The following is a 27,699-nucleotide window of genomic DNA, read 5'->3' on the forward strand; positions in this document are numbered from 1 at the left end:
GTTCCAGAACTCATTGTTGTTCTCCCCTGGAGAAATAATTGTAACAGCAGTATTAGCTGAGGTTTGGCAAGTCTGTATACAGCAGTATATCCTGACTGGTATTGAGTGAGCACAGCAGTGTACGTGTTCAAACAGCTTAGTGACAAATGTTGCGTGCTGCAAAAACACAAGGAAGGAGCCTGAGCCAAAAGAAACTGCCTGTCTTCCTGTTATCCCTCAGAACAATACCAGTGGTAGCAAGTCAACCCTGCAGTGTAAGTGTAGGGACATCACCTTTTCCTAGAAAGGATCATTATGCTGAAAAGTTGTCCCAAAGGAGACAAGTCTCCTCTAGACATTCTTCAAGATAAAAACATTTCATTTAATTTTTATTTTATTTTTTGTTCTGCTGAATTTTTTGTAAGTGCAAATGTTTCTACTACATTCATGCTGTATGTCCAGACATTATTAATTGTTGGGTTAAAAGTGATCTGAAACATATTTCATTTCTCTGATTTCTCTAAAGTACATTTTGAAATGAGGTTTCTGCTTCAGTTTCACTGAAGAGAGGAAATGCTCAGTGGTTATGTAAATGGTACGCACATATGTGACATTTTTCATGACGCAGAGGGCTCATGATTTGGTAGATGCAGCACTCTGTGTGGATGCTTATGATGTAGTTCTCTTTTATTAATGTTTGGGACCAATCATACTTGCATTTCACTGACTTGCAGTTTTGCTATTGACTGCAAGAGTAGAAAGGAGAGGCCTATTATTATTTCAATTGTTGACTTTAGGGAAGTCACTTCCAAATTATAAGTTATCAGATTACCAATTGCAAAATACTGTCTCTAATGCATCCTGTGTTATCTAGAGGCAAACACACAGCTTGGTGGATAAAAATCAAGCAACAGAGGAGAGGCAGTAGGGAACAGCTTCTGAAATCACCTCTTAATTTTGTATAACCACATTTTTAGTGCAGTTTGAGATGCAGTTAATCTGATTAATCTAGTCTTCAGAATTGGTTTAAACTGAATTTTTGTCTTTCTGCTAAAAGAGTGGGATTATTTACTGGTCAGGTGCAGCTGATGTTCTCTTGGTCTTTAACACTTCTCAGATGCTCATTGTTAATTTAGCAGCCACTCCGTAACATTGACCATATATCAGTGTAGAGCTCTTGAGGTAAGCAATGGGCATCACTGAGAAAACGTGCTGTGTTCTACCCAAAGCAAAACACACAGTGTGCATCAGTTCTTGTGAGTAAATTTAAAACGAGATGTCTGCTGAGGACATTTTGGTTTAGTACATTAATTCTTACCCTGGTTAGAATTTGCTTTTGGATTGTAGAAGTTAAATTATATTTTTGTGGTTTATTGTTGGTATCCTATTCATATGCCTTGATTCAGATTCACAGTGTGTTCATAGGCAAAACTTCAAGTGAGCTATTATCTTCTGAATGTATTGATAACAAGGTCTACTTGTTGGATTGGGCACTGGCTGGAAATTTGACAAGTTTGTCAGTAATATGGTTTTCAGATGAGAGTAAGGAGGCTTTCTCACTTCTTGCAAATCCGGAGATCATTTGAAACAAGCACAATTGATTGAAGTTGTTTTTCATAAGCCAGTGGACTAGGTGTCACAATGAGGTATTTGAACCCAACTTATCCGCAGCTAAATTACTCAAAAGTATGAACTGTCCCCTCCTAATAGCTGGGGCCATATTCCAGAGAAGTGCTTTCCAGAAAAGTGGAGTTTGGTTAATTTGAGAAGTCTCTCGGTGGGCTTATTGATTATCTGTTGGGAGAAAACACCATGGACCTGAAGGGCCTTGTCTGGATATATCTAGTGAGAGACTCTTAGCTGGGGCCTAGTGCAAAACCGCTTTAATTTAGGTTCATCTCACCTAACTTTAAGCACATACTGGGGGCTGAGAAGCGTGAGGCTACTGATCCTAAATGACTTCTGAAATCAACAGAGAAGCTAGAAGTGTCAGTCTGACTGTAATCACCCTCTGCTGAATACACAGGAAGCTTTGGAAGTTCGGTTGTACGGACGGGCCTGCACTAATGGTATCAGCACACTTGTGAAACCGTCAGTGGATGTTAGCTGTTCCTATTTTCTTTTCAAGAGGATCTGTTCAGCTAGAGAGATTGACGACTGCTCAAATAAGGGGAAGCTAGGCTGGCATGAAGATTTCTAGATTTGTAGTGTCTGAGCATGAGCCATACTTCAGGACAAGCACATATTTGAGTTAACAGACTGAGCTATTTATCAGGCAATGTATGTATGTCATGTACACCGCTCCCAGGGAATTGACAATTTATAAATTCATCACAGATTTTACCACTATTTAATGCAGTGGCACTTCTACTTATTGGAGTGAAGGGACCACTGTATTAATGGTATGTGGTGCCGGAAAAAAACTCATCACATTAGGATTTGGATCAGAGAGATGATTAGTGTGAAAAAGCAATAGCAATACTGTACATAGCTATCCAGAGCTCATGAACAGAACTTTGAAGAAGCAGAAATGCTAAGATGCTTAAAAGGAAAGAAAGGGCATAAGTATAAAGTAAGCAATAGTCGTATTCTCTGATAGCTGGGGAGATAAAATCATTGACGTACCCTCTTCAGGCAATTCAGTTTTCTGATACTGATTATTAGAGCTACAATTTCTTAAATTGTAATTAATTACATCCATAAAAATAAAAGTAGTACAATTAGATATGTTTCAATTTGATATAGGTACTTTTAATTTGCTCTGTTATCATCAGTAGCAACAGATGCCAGTTCTTGCTATCCTTTTGGAGCTAAAATAAGTGGAATTAACTCATCTCTAGTGACTACTGAATTGAATGTTGCAAGGTTGATTATTACAACTCATCATATCAGAAAATGAAGCCTCACTGTACATGAAAAGCAGCAATTTTAATTAGCCAACCAGAGTAACACTTGCCACTCACCAACAACTTTTCTTTCAGCACTAATAAAGACAAGAAGAATATCAAGGTCACACCTGGGACTGAAATCTTTCAGGTTATTCCAAGCCCTTCTTTATTCAGACATAACCTTCCACATAACACTTACGTTCTTCCAGAATAAGGAAATTGTCCATCAGTTGGAGCATGTAGTCTTCATGAAATGACCTTCACCAGTGCTGTAGTTACACCTCAGAAATAACTCCTGTAGGAGATAAGAATCACAGTGGGCTTCCCCGCATTCAGAATTATGCGACATTTATTTCCTCACCTTCCCTGTATTTGACTCCTTTGAAGTGAAATCTAAGCTTATTTTTCTTCTATCTTCAGAAGAATGAACAAGTTTTTCTAAATTTCTTTTAAAAACTTGAAGATAGTCACAATATCTAAATCTGCAGCAGGCACTTCTAAGTTTGTGAGTATGCTACAAAATAACTCCTGTATAAATAATTTATTCAACTTGTTACTGAGGCATGATTTTTTTTTTTTTTAATATGAGTTAAGCTGAAAATATTTTTTTCTTTCCCTAAAAACAGATGGGAAGAAATCTGTTTCAAATAGTTGGGGGTTTTTTATGGGAAGTAATGTTTTTAGGGAAAATAATTTAATATAAAAAAACTAAGATGGTTTCAAAATAATGCATTTCTTTTCTGAATAAAATAGTAGAAGTGCATTCATTTATCTGAAAGAAGGAGAATACATTTTCTCTCCCACTGTTTTAAACAGTGGAGTGGACTTTTTGGAACAGAAAAATCAAACGTGTTTCCTTGGAATTTACTGCAGAAGTTCATAGTTCAACCGAAACTTTATTCCCTCTGAGAAACAGTGGATGAGGAAGAGCAACAGAAGTTTTTACCAAAGACACCACATCATTGTTGTGTATATCCTACTTTTGCTGTTTGTGGTGGAAAGTAAGAGGAGGAAAGAAGGAACGAAGTGCTTTCTCTTACTCTAGAAGCAGACAAGAAAACACGTGCTGGCTATGCCCATGTGCCCGAGAGGTGCAGCGTTCGATAGCCTGTAACCTTCACATGAAAAATGTGCTTCTACATGGACAGAGAAGCACTGCCGCAGGAAGGAGTCTCTCAGCATGACTTCTCCTTCTGCTCAAAGCCTTCCTGCAGCACGCGGTGGCATACCACAGTAAGAAATCCTGTCTAGCGCCGATGGGATCCCTACTGAGGGAATACGATTCCCTGCGACTCAGTTCAGCTTTTGCTCTGCTGTCTGGATAGCAGTTGGCCACCAGGGATTTCAGCTGTGAATCTGCTGGTGGTGTTGTGCACAGTATCACACAGACGCTCATTCAGTTCTTTGAACTCTGTTCATTAAAAATGAGTGCAACAGTATCTGCTGTTATAAATGCTAGATGAGCATTTTTTTGTCACTAAACCAAGGTCTAGTCGAGCTGTCTGGTGAATGTGGCAGAGGTTTGGCTGTGTATGTCAACTTTTGTGGTGAAAGCCAAGGAATAAAACCATCAAAACAAACTATGGGCTGGAAGATAGACAAAAACCAAGTAACTTGTAACACTCTTCTGCCATTCAGACAGCATCCACTGTTGTTTTCCAAAGCATTTTTTGATTCAGAAGATATGTGCTCTGGATTGGCTCTTGCTCCCATGCCTTGTTGCATAGATACTGTTCAGAGGTACAGCAGACCACAACTATGAAGACTACAGAGAGACAATTTTAGACTTGGGTCTGAAGACAGCCCCATTTTAAGCACAGATTTTTATTTTTTTTTTTCCATTTCAATATATTAGCTAGATTCCCTATTTTCAACATAAACTCCCCTCATATTTCTGTGTGTCATCTGCCCTAATCAGTAAAAAACCCTTAAAATCCCGTTATTGTTTCATACTATTGATTCATTAATTAACTGTTCTGTATTATTGACATAAACTTCCAAAACAGCTGAAGTGAGTTTGGCTTAAGAATACATCTGTGGTTGGTTTCTATGGTAGCCTATTCCACAGTCCCTCTTATGATGCCTCTCAAAGTAAGACTGTAGATTTAGAAAATCCGTTTATAAATATTTTCAGAGATTTAGTAGCAACAGCTAACAACTTTACAATCCTTTTAAAATATACTATTAAATAGACATTTTACAAGGTGGCTGGCTCCCTAAGTTTGAGTAGAATATGTAGAATGAATATTAGCATTTTTTCAGTTTAAAAGTTATTACTGCAGCCATTGCAGAATCTTTCAAGGTACACCGTGGTCTTGTATATGATTTAAGCAGGTTCTTCAGTTCTCTGTAGTAACATGTACAAGCTGCCTAACAAAAGTCACGCACTACAGTTTATTCACAATGTTAATAAAATCAGCTGCTATAAAAGCAGGTTCTGTTGCTGATAGCAGAAGTGCTGTCCCTTATTCCAGATGGGGTATGTTTCCAGGATTTCTGAAAGAATATTAATGTGCAGTATAAATAGATGTTTTGACATCACAGTTGAACAAACTATCCCAAATCTCACTTAAAAATATTTCCATTGATGATCCAATCAATTGGATTGCCAGTAGGAATAACAGAATTGCTAACACTGGGCAAAAATTTAGGTGTAATACCTGACTGTTTAGCAGACCTACACATGCCAGCAAACTACTGTGCAAGTAGTTCTTTAACTACATCATCTATCCTCTTGAAGAGCTGCAAAAAATCAGACATTTGCCAGAAAAGGTTTTGTTCTTCCAAAGACCTTAAGAAACCGTGCTCTAATTAAGCTTTTCTAGTAGTAGAAAGCATTTTACATGTAATTAGATGTACCTTTATTTTATTAGTAACATCAAAAGTCTCTGTCTAGATCTCATTAGCAGAAGACTTTTATAAATCTGGAGGAATATATGGAAACATAAATGCTCATGCATACGTGGCTCTCTCATCAAAATGCCCTAATGCATGGCTTGATTCTTCAGATAGTTCTCTTATGCACATATATTCTCTTTCATGTAAAAACCCGCTGTGTATAGTTGGAATAAAGGTTTAGGGGGGTATAAACAACTTTGTGCAATGGGAATCAAAGCCTAAACTTCCAAAAGGGGTAAAGATTTGTCACCATGTTTCAGTTTATATCTTTACCTGAAAGAATGGAAGTCCATAAAAGAGCAACATTAAATGTCTAAAGCATGTACAAAAAATAATCTTGGACTTTATTAACTATTTATTAGCTCTACAAGTTCCTAATTAATCAAAATAAAACCCCTGACTTCCTACCAGCACAACCTACCATCTATTTATCATTAGGTTTTCAAATTTCCTTTTTCACATGTTTCTTTAGAGCAGTTTGCTTCTTTCTTTGCTATCTGTTTGGAAAGCTGATACTGTGTTTTAGTTTCAATAAGCATGAAAGATATTGGGATATATTGCAGGGGTGTTTGCTAAGGCATTAACATGTTTTATGAAGAAAATCCCAGTGTCTTTTATTGCTTCATGGCTGGTACTAATTCTTGCCTTATAAAAAGAATTTTTGAGGCTATAATGTGGAATTCAGAATGATTCATAACTGGTTTTCCTTCTTTTCATCTTTTCACTTTTTGAGCACTGAAAATCAGATTCCTTCAGGCACTTTGCTAACCTCTGTATGGTCTGTACTTCCAAATGCCAGAACACCTATGATTTCCCAATTTGGTATTTTACAGGAATTATGTAGAATATATTTTAAGTGTTTGTGATATCCACATTAACAACGGCTTTTCTGACTGTTTTTACAAGTATCTTCTGCAATATTCCATGCCTAACTTGACACAAAGTATTCACACTTCTCTGTTATTAGCTTTTATCTCTGAAGTCTATTGTTAACAACTTAAAAGATACTCTTGGCAAAGTTAATGAAAAAAAGATGGTTTATTTGCTCAAATGCTGTGCTGGGAATGGAACTTGTATAGCTGCGCTTAATGTTGGGTCAGAGTTCTTAAAAGAAAGTACTCTGCAGACTTAATGAGGAATTCACCAACAGCAGCAAAGTGACCCAATTCGTGCCGCGACTACCAGGCAATCAGTAAGGTGCCTTGTAGAGGGAACACCCAGTGTATCAGCGCCTGTCGCAGGATGACAGCCTGAAAGTGCAATGATCAAACCCTCACATGGGGTAATGGGTAGCTCTGGATATGTCATGGTTATTTTAAAGAAAATTAAAAATACTTTTAAATAGATACTTTAAAACTATCTGTCTCAGCCTACAGCTCTTGTGCTGCTTTTCTTCTCTGGGTGTCTTACCGGTTCCAGTGGTCCTCTCATAATTAAACAAATCTATAAATAAATAAATAACCTTCCTACCAGCAGTCCTCAGCTAGAACTACTGTCATTCCCATCTCACAATTTTACTTTGCTGTTCAGCTCCAATATGACTTCATTTTAAAAATGCATAAATTAACTTTGGGCTGTTTTTATGCACTTTGTACAGTGTCTGTCACATTGCACGAAACCAAAAGAACAAGTAGAAAACCCAGGCTGTGTTTAATCGGAAACTACTGAATGCATATTGAATCTAAAAAAAAATGGTACTTGAAAGGATATATGCATCTGGAGTGTAATAATCCTGCTAACCACCAGGCAGGAGCTTATCTAGCTTACCTAATGCATATGTCTCAAGTTTAGAAAAAGTGAAAATCTGAAGAACCACAGGCTGAATGCATATTCTTTCCATAAAGGACATGCTTATTTGTTACTATGTGCATTGTAGATCTCAAATCCTAGACGTGTCTGCCTCTGTTTTACACAATAAAATATATTGTCCTAAGAATTATCACAGAATGATAGAATCATAGAATATCAGGTTGGAAGGGACCTCAAGGATCATCTGGTCCAAACTTTCTTGGCAAAAGCTCCATCTAGACAAAAGCACGGTCCAGACAAGATGGCCAGCACCCTGTCCAGCCGAATCTGAAAAGTGCCCAATGTTGGGGAATCCACCACTTCCCTGGGGAGATTATTCCAAAGGCTGATTGTTCTCATTGTGAAAATTTTTCCTCTTGTGTTCAATCAGAATCTCCCCAAGACTAACTTCATCCGTTACCCCTCATCTTTTCCCTGTGACTCCTTGTAAAAAGGGAGTCTCTGTCTTCTTTGTAGCCACCCTTTAAGTACTGGAACATGGTGATGAGGTCTCCCCTAAGCCTTCTTTTCTCAGGGCTGAACAAACCCAATTCTCGCAGCCTTTCCTCATATGGCAGGCTTCCCAGTCCTTTGACCATCCTGGTAGCCCTCCTCTGGACCCACTCCAGCCTGTCCACATCTTTTTTGTATAGTGGGGACCAAAACTGAACACAGTAATTGTGTGGTAATTACCACATAATTACCACAGAATTTTGTGGTATTATAGAACATGGGCACTACAACCTAGTACACACTCCCTTAAGACTGCTTTTCACAGTCTCACATTTTACTTCTTCAGGAAAAATCAAAATGTAACAAACAATGTCATTAATTTCAAAGTGTACTAGAAACTTAAAAATACAGGTCAGGCTCTTTTTGTTTGTTTGGTTGGTTTTTTTAAAGGGTTTCTTTTGATATGACCTGAATTCTTCACCTAATTGCAGTGGACACTGGATCGAGCCATGTAATTAATCTATTATTTCTGCTAATATCCGTGGATACTGATGATGCACAGGGACTGGAAAACTTCCTTTTAATTCACGTGAATTAAACACCCAGAAATGAAACTATCAGTTCTGTGACAAAGGATATCTAAGTGCTTTTCCCTTTCTACTAAAACTTGGTCAGGAAATCCTGGAGACAGTAAAAACACACTGTTTCTTCCAAATAGCGTCTGTTTTCTCTCTGTACAGGTAACATTGCAAACAATGCTGCAGGCTCTCAGCTCAGCAGCTGTTAAATGCCTGGCTTTGCCTCACTTTAGAGATTTAACACCTTTGCTAGTGGTGTTTGAATTCATTAACCTGGAGATCTTCTTCAGGATCACGTTTGCCAACAACCTGCTTACAAATGCAGTTTGAAACTATTACCTCTGAAAAGTATTTTCAGGAACCTGGAATTCATTCCTTTGCTTCTGCAGTTATTTTTATAGGGATGCATCAGAGAAATTGCTGGTATTGTACACTTAGAGAAAAAAACTTTTCGTCTTCATGACCCTTGGCAAGAAGGGGCTTATGCCATTGTGTTTTATGTTGTTGTTATGAGAAGTATCATAAACACTTGAAGCTTCCTGCTTTGCAGTACATCTAAAATCACTTTACTTGAAAATTATGTTTATTATTCTCTTCAGCTGGGAATGCAGTAGATCAAGACAAATGTGGTATTTCTCTGCTTAATGCAGTTAGTAATTTGACAAGATAGGTATAATTTCCCATACATTTCAGTTCCTCACAGTAATAGTGTCCCAGAGTAATTTGGCAAACAAACAAAAGAGCTAATTAAACATTGTTGAATTTTTCTAAGGCAAAGTGTATACAAGGTCATACCAAGGGCTCAGCTGAAGTTTATTAAAGATTAGCAGTCTGTTTCTGCAGGAGGGATCCCTCCAGCTACTGTAATGTATGACAGCCTGGCGTACTGCTTCCCGCAACAAGCTGTTGTACAGAGCAGAATTACAGAACAAATTTTCAGCAGAATGTAGAATAAAAGGCTTTATATTTTAAAGATTATTTTTTTCTTTATGTTTTATTATATTTGGAACAAATAAGCACATAAGGCCCTATTTGCTTCCGTACATTTGGAAAATGAACCTATGGGTAGATCATTATGCAAAAAGGGCTAGGTTATTACTATGCCTTTCATTTACAGTGTAAATCCTTGTGTCAAAGACACACCTTTGCTTTTGTATTTATCTCTGACAATAGGAACCAATCTGCGAATCCAAATGCAAATCAGCTAAATAACTGTGAAGGTGTTTGGATAGCGAAGAGGTGTGCCATGTTTGCACTTAACTTGCAAGTAAAAAAGTGTCATAATGTAAATATACCATGCCTATAAGCTCAGAGCACTGAAACCTGTGCACGAAGTCTGTCAGTAGGTACTCGACCATGCAGGGACTAAGGCCTTTACTTTACTCTCGTGACCATCATAAAGACCATACAGGAACACTACTCATGCGATATTATCCTTATAATGCTCCAAAGACTGTAAAATACACATTATTTACTGTGCAAGGATGAGATGTTCTTGAAAATGTGTCATAGAATCATAGAATCATAGAATGGGTTGGGTTGGAAGGGTCCTTAAAGATCATCTAGTTCAAACCTCCCTGCTGCGGGCAGGGACACCCTCCACTAGACCACATTGCCCAAAGCCTCATCCAATCTGGGCTTAAACACTTCCAGGGAGGGGGCCTCTACAACCTCTCTGGGCAACCTGTTCCAGTGCCTCACCACTCTAACAGTAAAGAATTTCTTTCTAACATCTAATCTAAATCGACCCTCCTTCAGCTTGAATCCATTACCCCTTGTCCTGTCACTACACTCCCTGATAAACAGTCCCTTCTTTCCTGTAGGCCCCTTCAGGTACTGGAAGGCCGCAAGTAGATCTCCCCGGAGCCTTCCTTTCTCCAGGCTGAACAAGCCCAATTCTCTCAGCCTGTCCTCACAGGAGAGGTGCTCCAGCCCTCTGATCAGCTTCGTGGCCTCCTCTGCACTCGCTCCAACAGGTCCATGTCTCTCCTGTACTGAGGCCCCCAGAGCTGGACTCAGTACTTCAGGTGGGGTCTCAGGAGAGTGGAGTAGAGGGGCAGGATCACCTCCTTTGACCTGCTGGTCGCACTTCTTTTGATGCAGCCCAGGACACGGTTGGCTTTCTGGGCTGCAAGCGCACACTGCCGACTCATGTTGAGCTTCTCATCAATCAATACCCCCAAGTCCTTCTCCTCGGGGCTGCTTTCAGTCCATTCCTCCCCCAGCCTATAGTCGTGCTTGGGATTGCACCAACCCACGTCCATGGTACTGAGCACAGAATACCTTTCTGAGTGTTTCCTGTCATCTAGAGGGACCTTGACTGGCTTGAAAGGTGGGCCTGTGTGAATCTTGTCAAGTTCAACAAAGTCCTGCACATGGGTCGGGGCAATACCGAGCACAACTACAAGCTGGGTGGAGAATGGACCTGGGAGTGTTGGTGGACAAGAAGTTCAACATGAGCCAGCAATGTGCTCTTGCAGCCCAGAGAGCCAACCATATCCTGGGCTGCATCACAAGAAGAGTGACCAGCAGGTCAAGGGAGGGGTTTTCCCTCCCTCTCATGAGACCCCACCTGGAGTATTGCATCCAGCTCTGGGGTCTTCAGCACAGGAAAGACATGGAGTTGTTGGAGCAAGTCCAGAGAATGGCCACAAAAATGATCAGAAGGCTGGAGCACCTCTCCTGTGAAGACAGGCTGAGAGACTCGGGGTTGCTCAGGTCTGGGGAGACCTTATAGCAGCCTTCCAGTAGCTGAAGGTGGCCTATAGGAAAGATGGAGAGGGACTGTTCATCAGGGACTGTAGTGATAGGACAAGAAGTAATAGATTTAAACCAAAAGAAGGTAGATTTAGATTAGATATTGGGAAGAAATTCTTTACTGTGAGGGTGGTGAGACACTGGAACAGATTGCCCAGAGAAGTTGTGGATGCCCCCTCCCTGGAAGTGTTGAAGGCCAGGTTGGATGGGGCTTTGGGCAACGTGGTCTAGTGGAGGGTGTCCCTGCCCATGGCAGGGGGGTTGGAACTAGATGATCTTTAAGGTCCCTTCCAACCCAAACCATTCTCTGATTCTATGATTCTATAGTTCTGGGATTTTTAACAAACATTCATATTCCTATGCTGACACATAAATAAATTTGCCTCTTTTCCTATCATGCATAACTACATGGAATCAGCAATAAAAGACATATTGAGAGAGCACCTGTCCTGCTTTTAAATGTAGCAAAGCTGGACAGAGACTGTGAAGACTTAGTGCCTCTAAGAAGTAGAAAGTCTAACTGAGCACATTGTTCCCAAATAAGCATTAATATGTTATAATTAGGTATTTGGATGCTGAGATTAAAAAAGAAACATATAAATTCCTAATTGTTCTACCTGTACAAACTGATGTGGAGCTTTCCAACCCTGGAGTTCTTCCAGAGTTAATAACTCTATAGTTTTTTACTAATAATGGGAATTCGGACTGAACACTACATGAACTGACCATTTTTCCAATCTGTACTAGCAGTCAACATAAAACTTCCATGTTAAATGTTATTTATTGTTCCCCAAGGTCATATAAGCAGTATTTCAAAAATAGTTTATTGCTATTAAATTAACACGTTCCTTTTCTTAGTCATTGTAAAGATTTCTTAGGTGTCTAAATTTATACCCTCAGGTGCCTTATACTCAGTTAAAAGAAAAGTGCTCTTTCAAAGGCTATTTATGTAAACAGCACCTAATTCCTCTCCAGAAACATAGCACCATCATATAACATAACATTGAGCATGGAAAGCCTGCACTGGAGTATGGTGAATCACCATATTTCCCCTGTAGAACAGAAGAAACAAGCTGCAAAGGCAAAGGGAACAGATCTGCCACATAGCTTAAATATCTCTAAACTCTACCAGCTATCCATCTTGAAGTTATAAATCCAGACATAGTTGCTCAGTGAATTACCTTAATACTGTTTTTGAGAGCAAATTGATGAATGATGCAAGCGGTGCTCATGAAATCAAAGAAAGTCAGTATTAGTCCAGATCTTGTAGACCAAGCTCCTGTAATTTCTAAGGTACTTATATGTTGTGTGACAGCACTCGCTTGTATGGACTGATCGTGGTTACTTGCAAGCTACTCCTTTTGTGTGTTCTGTTCAACAGCAACAATAGATTGCATTTGCTATAAATATGTGTAGTGCAAATATCCCTTGCTGGTTTTGATCCTGCAAGATCTAAAAGTATCATGTTCTTTCATTATGGAATTCAAAGATTATTTTTTCATGTTACCATGGTAACAAAATGGTAACTGGGTTCTTGTTTTCTTTTTACATTAATAAAAGACTAAATATTATAAGCAGTAGCAAGTGTGTCCTATTAAGCCTTGATGCTGTATAACAAGAGACGATGTGTTTCTGTGAAAATATGAAGTTTGGAATTAATCCTTTGTTGTAAGTCTGGAATCACCTTTTAGGCCTTTAGACCTGCTTATCTGTCTATATGAATGTAGCTAAAGACAAAATCTATTAAGAACAGTAACTCTACATTAGTTTAAAAGCAAGGAAAAAGAAAAAATTGCCTACGGTCTATAAGATTCCTATATATAGACCTTAATGTTCAGACCTTGATGGGTGTTTAAGATTCTCCAGTAACTGCCTCCAAGTCTGTACACCTGCACATTGCAAACCCTATGGTGCTTACAGAAAGGCATAAAGGACAGCAGAAGTATTAATAGCAGCAACTTGGTTCCTCCAGAGTGAAGGAGTAAAAGAGGCAATAACTATTGATTATTCCATTAGCCAGGGAACTGCTTTAACCATTTGCAAGATCTCAGGTCCTCTGGGCTGAGGGAATGAGAACAGATGCAGGAGGGAAATGGGACTCAGTAAGATTTTATCAAGAGCAATAAAGTTCTGGTGGAGATGGAAACTGCTGTACTTGGAGTAAGAGTCACCCTGAACACATGCAACTGGTGATCATGGTTTGCTCTTTTCTCCATTTTTTGAAGGAAGTGAGTGGTTGACATCTTATAGGAGTACAACCCTCAGTGTACAGCTATAATGCAGAGGTCTTGGAGCAAACTCCCTAAAGATTATAAGAAAAGAGGGTGGAACCTTCCATCTGAGTGATAGTATTATCTCCTGGCATTGTAGGACAGACATAGCAGGTATAGGTAGAACTGGCAAGAAATTTTCTAGAAAATCTGCTTTTCCTTAAAAATGTTCATTTTTGTAACTTACCCATTTAAATTAAACTTTCAGGTGACAGGATTCCTCATTTCCATGCTGGAATATCTAGTGAAATCATGGGGTGCAAGAGAAATGGAGGAAGGAAAGCGTACTGTAGAATTACTAGTAGCTATTTAGTCACCTAGGAAAATCAGTGGGAAATTGAGATTCAGGGAAACTAAATTTAGAAGCTGCTGTGTATAGTAGCACACTGGCGATTCTAAAGTGCAGTTCTGGGTCTTTTGGTTTTGCACAAAAATCCATTAGTTTCATCCTGAAGCAAAATAGGAACTATTTGAAATCTTGAAGTGTTATAGAACAAGATAGTGAAATGATTACATCTGCAGCTCTAAATACAGGGCGTCTCATGCCTACCTTACATGTGGGGTAGGTGATGAGCAATTCGACTGGAGGACAGGCTAGAGTTAAGCTGTGTGTTGAGGATACAGAATTAGGCTATAATTGGACCATGCATTTAATTTGAAATAGCAGAAGAAGGTTAGACAGAATATTCAGGGCATATGCAAACATTACCATGTATGTACCGTATCTGAAAGAACATGACTACGTCATATAAGGGCAGAAAGACCAGGTCTTTAGCTTCCAGTTTAAGAGAGGGATTCAGAATCTGAAATTTACTCCATTACACTTTTCTAGGCAAGTTGACTAAAAACCGTGACCAAAGTAGAGAAACATAGGGATAGCTGAGTCTGTTGTTGGACCTCCTGTGAGACTTTGCAGTCATCCCTGCTGATTGTGACTGCAGAATATCCATGTGTTTAAAACCAACTGCAGTGTATTAACACTTAATATCACAGAATCATTGAAAATTTAGATTGAGAGGGAGCTCAGCAGGTCATCTGGTCCAACTTTTCACTCAAAGCAGCTCTTACCTCCACATTTTATATAACTTGTATGGTAATCCTAGTTAGTCTACATTAAAAAATATTGAAGAAACGGTAAGCTAGGAGTACTCATCTAATATGCCAGCTTTTTCCCTGTGCCATGTCTAGGAATAACACAGCCTTGATTTGCCAAAGTGTTTTATGAGAAAGACACAGTTCCTGTCAATAGACTGGGAGTGAACAATTCCTCAGGAGAAAGCATGCGGATCAAACATCTGATGCCTGTGCTGTTAGCAGAGCTCCCAGGAGCTTGGGGGCTTGCAGAATCCCTGTGCTTCTGCACAGTTCTCACAAAGGGCTGGAGATCTTTGAGGATGCTGCTACATCCCCAGGAGTCAGATATTCCATATGGAGTAAATTCAACATATTTATGGACAATCCAAGTGTCTGAGTGCTTTAACCATACTATCCCTGAAACACAACAGTAGTAATCCTAATGAAACCATTTTGACCAATATGAAATTCCCAGAAATAAACAGCCAAATAAGATGAGGTTTAGTTTTAAATGTTGAGATGAAAAGGGAATTGGAATCAGACAAATGAGGGAAAGTGTTTTGTAGATTTATCAAAAATATTCCTGATGTTAGCTACTGAAATATTAGCTCCTCAGGCTCATTCAGTCTCTGCCATAGACATTCAGGCTACCTGTGAGGAGGCAAAGATGTCTATGACAAGCAGTCCAAATAACCTAACTGAGGCACATTATGTCTCTGTGTCTCCACTGACAGCAGGGAGTTTGGACAACTCTGAAGGCCATCCAGTGCTTGGGCAAAGCTGAGCACTGCCCGGTAGGAATCACTGAGAGCATGGGAGTCCTGTCATCGTCACTGAGAGAACCTTGCACTTCTAATGTGCTCTTCTTTGCACAGAAGTCTCCATTAGATCTCACTATAGAGTGGGATTCAGTATGAGATTAACAGCTGCATTTGGGGCAGTGCAAAGGATAATTTCATGCATTTGGGACAAATGCAAGGGATATTTTGTCCTTTGCATATCTGCTAGCTTCACATGGATATTTGAGGCGTCCCACAAGGACCTATGTATGGCCAAATGAAATGAGCGTTTAGCAGGTGTGCAGCTGAATAGCTCTCTTGTCCACCATTGATGAGATCTCTATTGACTATAATAGTTTATACACATGGCAGAAATGTAGACAATTACACTTAGTTTTCTTAATCTCACCGAGTCTCACACAAAATAATTCAAGAGGTTTAAATGCAGATGCCTGAATAATAGACATAAAAAAGTAGATGAAATAGATTTTATGTTAGCTGACCTGAAGAGATGTCTGAATCACTACTGCATAGTATGAGTCATGATACAGTGTTTAGGGTGGTGGATTAGTAACTGAGGAAGAGACAGCATCTTGTGCAGAATGTTAAACTTTTGTCCAGGAAGTGGAAGATCTGATTTCTAGCCACTTCCCAGTGTCAACAGTCTTGAAACCAAACCCTGTGAGTGTGATGTAATCACTACAGTATTGATAAAGAATTGATTAAGATGTTTCCAACACTCTGAGTCTGAGGAGGACCTAAAACTCTCCCATTTCTAAATGGAGTTTTGAGACTTATTTAGTGGTTTCAGTCAAAGTAGGGATAGCTTGATCACAACAAACTGGATCATTAGGAAATTAGGTCAAATTCAGATGCTTCCCTGCAAACATCTCAACTTCTGCTAGCTAAGCAGAGTCACTTCTCAGGATGTATGAAATAACGTCTGTCAGCATTTATGGAGTTCTGTCATCCAGACATAACTAAATATAAGCACCTTTGCAGTTTGACAGCGTGGTTAGCAGGTGATTTGAATCACTCAGTCCCTTAAGCCTAACCATTTATCAAGTCCACTTACGGCACTGAAACAAGCAATGTGAATATAACCCTTACAGATTTACTTACAGATTTATTATTTTGTGAACTAAATAAATGTTTAAAAGATCATGAAGCAGATTAATTGTTGACAAGACTTGGTTGAAGCCATAGAAAATACAAAGATTTGTGTTACCTCTGAATGCCTGGTATCACTGAGAGTCTTTGTAGTAACATAAAAAGAATAGCAATATGATACATTTTTCACAAACAAGAATAAATAATATGGATCCAAAGAACATGTGGCATGATCTTAAACGTGCATCTCATATACCTCTGTCAGCTTCAACAAACGTAGCTATATGGTTTTGAAAGACATCCTCACAAGGAGAATGTGCTATATAATGTGTTGTATAAACGGTTTACTTTTTGTAAATTTTCCAAAACTTTCAAAAAGATCATTCTACATTTAGGCCATGTGCTTAGCAGTGTGTTTTTCATCTTATTGATAGGCACCACAAGGCCACATAAGGAGGGGGAAGTCCCTGGTGTGGACTATATTTTCATCACTGTTGAAGATTTTATGGAATTGGAGAAAAGTGGTGCTCTCTTAGAAAGTGGAACGTATGAAGGTAAGCACACTTTTACTGCTAAATTTGTTTTCATGTTTCTATTACGCTTTTTTCTAATTTGATGGAATTGCACTGGGACATCCCATTACAAATGTGTAATTGCTAGTGTTATCAGAAATTTGTGAAGAGCCATATGGCAATTATGAAAATATTTTCATATATAAAATTTAAATGCAGATGGGTTCATTGTAATTTTAGTATATTTTACTGGTTGAGAGAAACAGGAAAGAAGAACTAGTTCTTTATGCCAAATACTTGAGGAGATTTCCACAAAATTTCAGCAAACAGCTGCTTTTCTAACATAGGACAAACTCTGCAACAGAAATTAGTTGTAAGGCTGACACTTTTCCTTTCCATGTGTGATTCTGCAAACACCAATCTGTGTCAGAGGTTGAAACCTCACTATTTCAGTCAAACAGGAAGGATTTGCTATGTCATGTCTTATGGGCTTTGTCAAGTTAGTGAAAAGAACTCATTCATTCTGTAATATGACAGAGGGATAGGAACTGTCCTACTGACTGTATTAGAAGATGTCTGTATATGGGGCAAAGGGCCAGCAGCTTATTGCAGAACAGCGCTTCCCAGGAGAACTGATGATTCATCTGATTTTAAACCTTTTCCAAACACAGCTATCCTGAAACTACTATAAATGGAAGGGCAGTTACTTAGCAGGGCATTTTAATAAAACCAGAATAGTGCTATACTACTTTAAACCAGATGCTTCTTAGAAATACACTAGTATTTAAGATCACTGAGTAATGCATAGGTCTTTTTTACTGTAATGTTCAAAATGACAGGGAACACCCTTTATATGAAAAACATGACCCATTCATATGAGAATACCTGGGTGAGTAGAACCATTTACAGGAAGCAGATCCATATTTTACCTTGTAGCAAAAGAAGTAATGAAGACCTTTTTGTCCTGACTTTGTCCCTGTCAAGGAAAGCATCTGAAGATAAATTAGAAGCTATTCACCCCAAAGAAAATCATTAGCTGTATTATAAATAGCAGGAAAGAAGGTAATCCTTTCTCATCTAATCAGCAGAAAGTACCAATTGGAAAGTAAATAAATTTTCATAAATAGTTATATCAATACAGAACTTGTAACAAAGATTTCCATTAAAGAAGGTCAAATAAAGGAAAATATATCATCTTTTCCTTTTCTACTTTTTTCCCCACTGTCAGACACCTAATGGTAGAAGTTACCTAAACATTAATATGACACTACAATTTTAAGTTTATCAGAGATTCATTAAATAACAAACCTTTCTTGTTACCTTAGGTGTTTGAAACTAACATTAAAGGAGCTTAAGTGTAGCACAAGTCTGCCATTGCTTGACCATGTAATTTCATTAGTTTGTAGCAAGTTTGTAGAGATTGAACTGCTAGGTTAAATTAATTCACGGTGTTCTTCTGTCCCTTGAGGGATACTGAGAGGTGTCTTATAATACCAGCTACCAGAGCTGAGTGGTCAGCCAGGTGAAATATTGGTTGGGGAAGTACGTGTAACTCCTTAAACTGGCTGAGGACCTAGCTGAAGAGAGGTCAAGTCATGACTATAGAATGCCTGTCACGTCATTCACTGATCACAGATGACAAGTTCCCTGAAGCCAAGAAGTCAGAAACTAAATGCAAACCAAAACAAAGTCAAGAGACCAATTTCTGCATAAATCCTGTCTTTGATGCCCAGGTTTCCAAATCACCAGATGTGCATTATGACAAATAGATAACTTATTACCAGTCTATGTATTATGGCAAATAATAGGTAACACTTTAGAAAATATACCTAGTTTACAGACGCTGTTTCTTCTGTTCCCATACAAAGACTTTTGGACATGTCCTTACAAAGTTACTCCCCCCCGTTTCCTGATTAATTCCTTATGACTGTAGTACCTTCCTTGGGGAAAGATTTTGCTAATTATTCCATCATAAGTTTTCCTGAGCACATTAGACCTGCAGTGATTAGGTTTACTCGTGACAATTACACCAACTAGAGCAAAGAAATTGTTCAATTCCCCCACTGAGAGATGATTTTTGAATCCTTCCATAGATCAAGCAATGCATTGTGAGCATCATGTGAGCATCCATGTTCTGGGAGATGAATTTTCTCTCCTTATCAACACTAGTTATCAGGCCTCTGAAACGAATCAGCCTTCTTTTTAATGATTCTCAATATTAATAGATTGGTTTGCAGATTTCCTTATTATTTCTTTTTTTTTTTTTTCTTGAAAAAATCATTCTGTATTTAGTTAAGTTTCTGTAGCTTAGCTGAGTCAGTCTATGCTGATTCTCTAACCACAACCACTATGTAACAGTTTGTCTCTACCAGAAAAATATTTTAAAGAAGGGATTTATCATTTAGTTGAAATAAAAAGTAAGACTCTGTATATATGTGTTGGTTTTCACCACTTCTTGACTAAAAGGGTTGATTCAATCAATTTACCTTCTCATGTAAGAATTCCAAAGAGAATCAGAAGCATCCAGGTAAACCAGAGGAGAAGGAGGCCAAGTGGAGACTTACCTGACACTGAGTCTTTGTATTGTTCATTATAATATTCAGTATTGTTGGAGGAGGGATATTTTCTCATAGTAATGAGAAAACCAGTGAAAACAATCAGAAACTTTTTGTTCTGGTACAAGCGAATAATAGTTGTGATTCCAACCTGGACAGGATATAATCTAACAGTGAAACGAGCATATATTCTTAGAAAAGTATAGTTCTATAGTGCTGGGGTTTTTTGAACCATTTATTTATTCATTTATTTATTAGTTTAAAAGTAGATTTTAAGTTATAAAAACTTCAGAATTAAAAAAGGATGCTCTGTGACCTCCTTACTATTTAGGCTTTGAATATGCCTTTCTTTGTCTACCACTTTTGTGACAACTGTGCATGAGTGTAGTATTTCAAAGTGCTGTAGAAAAGCAACAGTATGTTCATGATAAAAACTCTACAAATCTCTTGTTTTTTCAAGTTTTGAAAATATGAAAATATTTAACTTCAGTAGGACCAAATCCATTATTATTTACTTTTCTATTTATGCCTTTTTGAGCAACTACTGGAAAGACCAAGCCATCTTTATAGATACAAATTGTTTTAAACATACATAATGGTACTGTCGTGGTTTAACCCCAACCACTAACTGAGCACCACACAGCACTTCCTCACTCCTCCCCCTGCCACAGGGGGGAAGGAGAGGAGAATGAAAAAAACCCCAACAACTCATGGGATGAGATAAAGACAGTTAAATAAGATAACAAAGGAATAATAATAATAATAATAGTAATAATAATAATAATAAAAAATAATGTGATACACAAATGCAATTGCTCACCACATCCAAAAAGGAAAATAAAACAACCCAATGCCCAGTCTGTTTCTGAGCAGCGATCCCACCTCCCAGCTAGCTTCCCCAGTTATATCCAGAGCATGACGTTCTATGGTATGGAATATCCCTTTGGCCAGTCTGGGTCAGCTGTCCTGGCTGTGCTCTCCCAGCTTCTTGTGCACCTGGCAGGGTGTGAGGTGCTGAAAAGTCCCTGACTTGGTGTAGACACTACAACTACCTAGCAACAACTAAAACCATCAGTGTGTTATCAACATTATTCTCACATTAAATCTGAAACACAGCACTATACCAGCTACTAGAAAGAAAGATTAACTCTATCTATCTCAGCTGAAATCAGGACAGGTACAGAAAGAGTTGCTGCGTATTTTGCAGCTTACCTGTGGTAAATTCAATGGCAATCTAGGTGACACGATTCAATGCAGAATGAGAGAAAGAATACAAGGCTCACTTCCACTCTCACTCAGATTAACAGTCCAAGTCACATTAACTTCAGTGAGATTGTCATTGAGTTTTGAATTTGTAATAAAATTTCAGTTAATTCCACCAACGCATTGCTATTTGGGGCAGGGAGTGTTTGCCTGAAGCGCAGCAAACTCATTTATTTGGAGGTCTTTGTATAATTGCACAGCTAAATCCTAAAGGTTTCACTTTGTTTCTTTTTAGCAGAATTTCAATTTACTGTACTGATTAAATGAATTCTGATCTGGCCCAGAATGATAACTTCATTCAGCATAGAGCTTGTTTCCAACACAGATATTGGGGTAAGGTAAAATAGCCATAGTTCTGTACCAGAGGAGGAAGTGTTCCTGTGCAGAGTGAAAGTCACCTGCCTCTGTTACACAGACTCATGTAGCACAGGAGGACATGCCCCAGCAAAATAATCCACGTTCCTTTTCCAGTTTCTGTAATGAAGTTCATAGATGGTCTTTGGATTGGCACAATATGTGCAAATCTATAAAATGCAAAATAACAAAGCTGTGATGAACAGACAAAATGTGTGTATATGTGAGTGCTGTCTTTAGCGACCTCTTTAATAGGAGGGTTGGCTCCGTGTACTGTCATCTCTCTGATATGTCAAAACTTGTATGGTAACTTCATGGATCACTGACTTCAAAGGCTGTTCCCATCTCCTTATTAGATCAGCAAAATTTCTTAGCCAGTACAGCGTATCAGTAGACTGAAAATGTACTTGAGATGTATATTGGTTAAGAATGCCAATGCTCATAAAGAGAAATGTAACATCTTCAATCTTATTTCCAAAACTCAGATATGTTAAGGCACATGATTGAAGGTTATGGTGAGACATCATTATGAGGTATCAATAATGTGAGAGTGCAAGAGTAATGCATGCTATGGGTAGAATTGCCTTTTAAAAGTAACATGTGCAGTGGCAGTACCAGAAATAAAAAGAATTGTTCAGTATATAAATACTGTAAGAAAAAGAAATGTGTTGTTGATAATCCATAAGGATATAAATGCATTTCAAAAACACAAAAGAAAGAGGGATTTTAGCAGTGTGGAATGCTATAAGAAATGCAGACGTAGAAAAGCTTGTTCATAACTGTTAAACATGTGGCAAAATTATGAAAATAAGTGAATTCAACCAGTACATCTATGAATAATGTACGAAGTAGAACTCTCTTTTTTTCTATCAAATTTTTGTTTGCCTCAGAAGAGCTCCATAACAGTTGTTTTATAAAAGATATCTTATTTACTAATAATATGAGAATAGTCCTTAATTTATCTCATGAAAATCAATCATTTTAGTTATTGTGCCATTAATTTTGTCAAAAATCCAGTTTTTATCATTTGTTTGATTGTTTGGAATTATCTCAAATTCGTTCACTGGTTAAAATTCAAAGCTCACTGAAGCTATTTAACCACTTATATGATCATGGACTTACTTCCCTTGGCCTCGCTGAAGTCTGTGGTAAAATTCCAGCTGGCTTAAATGGAGACAGATTTTCATCCTTTTTTTTTTTTTTTTTTATTTTTTATTGATGGAGTATTTTTTGGCAGGAGACTGAATGTTAGCTGAAAGTTCCTTAATATTCCAGAACTCTGCAATTATTCAGTCTTTTAAAAAAAGTTTAAATACATCCCATTGGTAAAACCTTAGTGTTCTGTATTACTTGCTTATTTGAAGACACAAAACTTGGAGTTGTTTTAGGAACAGTTTTAAGGGGTCAGCTTACATGTTTTCAGTTGAGTCACCATTATGATAAGCTCCCATGGGTAGGTGAATGTGGATCGAAGCTGAGGTCTTGCCTGTGACTCTTCCGACACACTGGCACGTGAACAACACTGGGAGGTGCTCTGATTCCGTTCACCTGCAGAGAATCCTCGTACTGAAGAAGACATTAAGTTTTGCATAAGCTTTCATTCCATCTCTCAAACCAAATTTAGCCTAAAACCTTCTAAATGATCTAAACCCTTCTGTTCAGCTAATGCATTTTCAATTAACATTTCATTTTACTATCTGTAAGTTTAAAATATGAGTTAAGGACTGCTCCACGTAGGCAATGGAGTTATTAATTACTGCATTGTGGTGACAATGGTTTTATAAAGAGGTGGTGTTTGATTCCAGTAGTTTTGATTCACATCTTCCAGGAAAAAAATTCCAAGGAATTCAAAATTCTCTCAATTTACTGCATGCAGTGTTCCCTTATAAGCAGGACATCCTGAGCACTCTACAGCATAGGAATACAAGGGAAATTAGTCAAAATAAAGATAATAAAATACTACCCTCCTAAGACCTAAACACAGTAGTTAATGAAATATTCTGATTTAAAATGGGAAACAAAGGTATCATGAGGGTAGATGTATATAGATAAAAATAGAAGTAGTCCTTCAAAAGCCATGTCTTTTAACAGCAGAAAGTGTTTTCAAGGGCATAGATAAATGAAATGAGATACTTTATAGCAGAGATCACATTCGAGTTGAAAGTGCCTCTCAAAGTGGTAGATCCGATATCAATATGATGTTCACTTACCACCACCATATTTAGAGAACATGTAAATGTGGATATATCAACATTTAGGTCAAAAAAATAGAAGAAGAAATCTTAAATACAGTCAGTGACTTCATGATCTGATTGAGTTCTTGTACCTGTTCTATATTCGGAATATTTTATGGGCTTTGTTGTGTTTCCTCCCTTACCCTTGGGGCACAGGAGGGAGTTGAATTTCTTCATTAAATACGAAGTGCAAAGAACCAATTTTTTTTTCCTAAAAAATTGTGTGAAGCATAGCCCTCAAAAATGTAAATGCTCAGAAGCTCAGAAATGTAATGCCAGTGGATATATCAACATGTATAAGGAATCCTGTCTACATTTGTTAATGCGTTTTAAGGCATAAAACATCACATGTAATTTTTTAAAAGTTTATTTAAGTATTGTGTCATTTTCTCAGCGAAGTAATAAGGAAGGACTCAAAACTGAATAAATATTATTTCCTTTTTGTATGAAAAATAGCTGCTTTTTAAAATTATACCGTTGCAATATAAAGGGTGACTTTCATAACTTCTACCGTGCCTTTTTAAACTTTCTGAAATGTAGGATTAATGTAACAATGTATCCTTCCCCTCTGTTCTGAATTGGAGGCTATATAATTGCTCATTATTTTAATAAGTAGTATTCCTGGTATGTGGTTGCTTCTATCTTAGGAAATCAGGCCTGGCTCTTAGCTAGCATCCAGAGACAAGAACACTGGTGACATCAAACCACTGTTTTGTGAGTGATGCTGCTTGCCTCCTGCTGCTGGGGCTGTCAGGTGAGGGTAGTCATCCGTAATACTGCTGTGGTCCTCTCATCCATGCGGGTTGGACTTTTCTCCCTTTTCTGCAACAAAGGCTTATGGTTAGAGGGTTTCCTCCCTAACATGTGTCCCGCAGCAGGCCATCATCCTCCATAGCAGCTGGTGACACTGCAACCAAGCTGCTGGCTGGGGAAAGTTTATAGATACCCAAGGCTGTAGGCCATATCAATAGGCAAATACTATTCTTTCAGAAATATTGAAGACATGGTCAGTTTTGACCTGCTGCAAGAACGCAAGCAATAAGAAAAGGTGACATCCAGATGTCCATCATGACATCGCTCTCTACAACTACCTGAAAGGAAGTTGTACTGAGGTGGGTCTTGGTCTCTCTTCCCAATTAGCAAGTGATAGGATGAGAGGAAATGGCTTCAAGTTGTGCCAGGGGAAGTTTAGATTTGATATCAGGAAATATTTCTTCACTGAAATGGTTATCAAGCATTGGAACAGGCTGCCCAGGGAAGTGGTTGAGTCACCATCCCCGGAGGTATTTAAAAGACACATAGATGTGGTGCTTAGGGACATGGTTTAGTGGTGGACTTGGCAGTGCTAGGTTTATGGTTGGACTCAATGATCTTAAAGGTCTTTTCCAACCTATATGATTCTGTTATCCTATGAAAACGTGGCACCTGTGCCACATGTGTCCGTACAGGTCCAACCTATTCCAAGAGGCATCGAGGAAATAGAATCCTATGTGACTATAGTTTTATATGTGAAATTAGAAGAGTTGGGCCATTCTGCCTTTAAACAGACAGCATCCTGATGCAAAGATCTGATGGCTCCTTTGTCCTGTGCACTTCCAGACAAATCAAAGAGATCACTGGCTTCCCCACAGCTTCTAACATGGTTCAGCTGAAAGAAAACCAACAGTCATTGCAATTGTGTCTGCCTCCAGGAGCATCTTTCTGCTCACATCCCCCGCCCAGTAGATGGTTGTATGAGGAATGGCCATGGATAAACTTGATCTATGCATGGGTTGAGTAGGCTGTGATTGGGATACACTTGACTGAGCTGTGATGCAGTCAGCTGCTAGACTGAACTCCCTGCCTGGCCTGCCAGACAGCTCTGCTGCCTAAGAAGAGGGTGCTAGTTGGCCAGAGCAGTGTTTTTGACCACCCCAGGGTGCTGGCTGGTGCTCTCCCTGAGTCAGTGTGCAGTGCTTCTTCTAGCCAGTTGTGTCAGGCACGAGGTCAGAGACTAGCCACTGTCACATGGGGCTTGGTAGAACCCATAATTCTGCTGGCTAGTGCTGCGTAGCTCAGCAGAAGTGTGCATGGACATTTAATTAATCTAGTTTGTGTTCTGTTGAGATTCTGTGGCAACCACAAGCAGCAACTTATTGTCAGCTCAGGATTGCTTTAAATGACATCAGCTGGTATTTTTTACTAAGGAAATCAGATGTATATATGCTCCTCAGGCACACAACACTTTTCTTTGCTCATGTGTGTGCCCAGGATGTGGACCAGGACCAGGTGCCAGAGCCTCCAGAAACCCTTTCTGCTCAAACAGGCCCACTGAAACAACTGCTCATGTACTTTATTTTATATCAAAACTAGATCAGCACCAAGAGGATCTCAGCTGCAGAGAAATCAGGAAATTACCTTTGCCTTTATCCTTTTTTCTAAGCTGGACTGACCGTGTGTCAGCTCAGCCCAAGACCTGCCCTATTCTTTACAATTCTGTGCAGTCGCTACAGAAAGGTATTAAGAAACTGAAGTGTCCAGACAAAAGTAATGCAAATTAACAGGAGAGCAGTAGGGAATAAATTTAGAGAACTCATCAGATAGAGCTTTGTTGAGTAATGATTGAGAAGCTCAGAGAATTTAAAATGTGTGAACCCAGTGGATGAATAAAGATAATTCAAAGTTGGGCAAATAAGTAATGACAGCTAATGTGATGTATCTGGAAAATATGAACATTTGGATTTAATATTGGGAAAAAATTTTCTCATACTGATGTGATTTAAATGGTAGAATAACCTCCAGAGGTGAAGATCCAAGTTTCATCTCTTAGGAAGTTTAAAAGTAGTAATTAGTAGAAATATTCCTGCACTAGTAGAGGATTAATTAAAGGCTGTAGTATAGTATTGTCTACTTCAGTATAGTATTCATTAATGCTGTCTATGTGACACATTAGGTTTTGAGTGTGAGGGTTTTTTATAAAACAGATCACAACCAGTTAATGTGCACATGTCAGATATGTTTCTAACTGAACTTCGACTGCAGTATGTATTGTGCTGTTATAGTTTAAATGCAGACTGTTTTAGAAAAACACTGCCAAACTCTCTATAGCCTGAGCTATCAGGCTACCACACTGATAAGGCACATTTTTCTGTAGTTATTGCAAAAGATGTTATAGAATTTTGCATCTCAAATTACAAATCATAATGACATGTCACTGCTCTGGAGAAATGTTTAGCTACATTGCTCAGCTACAGATATCTCCATTTTTTAATACATTACTGGAAAAACACAATGTTTGTTATATCATATCCAGTTTACATGCAATTATCATGCTATGTCGTTATGAAGTTCCTCTGGATTTTATGTCCTCTTGGATGCTATAAATTTCTATTTGTGATTTTTCTCATTGTTTGGCTTCAGACGAGAAATTATCACCTTCCTGTAGCAAGTAGTATTCTGCTAAACACCATAAACTGCAGTCCAAAAACTGTTTGGGAGGTTATTCCTAAAAGACGTGGAGAAAATCCCCATTGCTACAAGTCTTCCCATTTTATCAACCTCAGAATTTTGGAAAAATATTGAAGCAGTTTTATTTTCTAAAGACAAGATATACTGAAGCTTCCATAATACTTTCCTATTAGCATCTTCCTATGAATCAAAGGATTATTTTTTTTCTGAGTATTTTCCCTAAATCCTTCTTGCCTTTTTTGAAGATAATTTTAACAATTGCCTTCTCTAGCCTTTGCTCCCTTAATCACCACAGCTTTTCAAACATGACGGAGAATGGTCCAAAATAACATCAAGCCAGCTTCCCAGCACCTTCAGATGCATCCTATCCAGTCCTATGAACTTGCATATGTTCAGCTGACATATAGTTAGTACCTGATTTGACCCTTCTGTACCATGGGTAGTACCTGTCTCTGCCAGCCTTTGCTACTAGGCAATGATCTGAAAGGCCTGAGAGTGAGCAGTAGGCCTTGCCAGTGAAGGCTGAGGGAGAGAAGACATTGAATCCTTCGCTGAGGTAGCCTTTGACATGCTCTCCATCGCTTGGTCACCTACCACATTGGGCAGCAGGCCCGTCTTCTCCCCAGTCTTCATTTTGTTGCTGCTGTGGCTGTAGAAACCTGTCCTGTTGCCCTGGATGTCCTTCAGCAATTTCAGCTCTAGCTCTTCTTTGGCCTTCCTAATTCTGCCCTGTGTACCCTGGACACATTTCTCTATTTCT

At 38.5% G+C, this 27,699-nt stretch overlaps 1 protein-coding gene across 7 annotated transcripts in view; it reads left to right on the forward strand.

The window, feature by feature from the left end:
• MAGI2 (membrane associated guanylate kinase, WW and PDZ domain containing 2) overlaps positions 1-27,699 on the forward strand; it is a 770,610-nt gene that overhangs the window by 440,635 nt on the left and 302,276 nt on the right. For all 7 annotated transcript variants that reach the window (XM_075774424.1, XM_075774656.1, XM_075774500.1 and 4 more), the window contains exon 3: positions 17,009-17,128. In XM_075774424.1, coding sequence (XP_075630539.1) covers positions 17,009-17,128 — 120 coding nt within the window. The remainder of the gene's footprint in view (positions 1-17,008; positions 17,129-27,699) is intronic.

The sequence above is a fragment of the Balearica regulorum genome, chromosome 1 (genome assembly GCF_011004875.1).
Source record: "Balearica regulorum gibbericeps isolate bBalReg1 chromosome 1, bBalReg1.pri, whole genome shotgun sequence".
Taxonomy (NCBI): Eukaryota; Metazoa; Chordata; class Aves; order Gruiformes; family Gruidae; genus Balearica; species Balearica regulorum.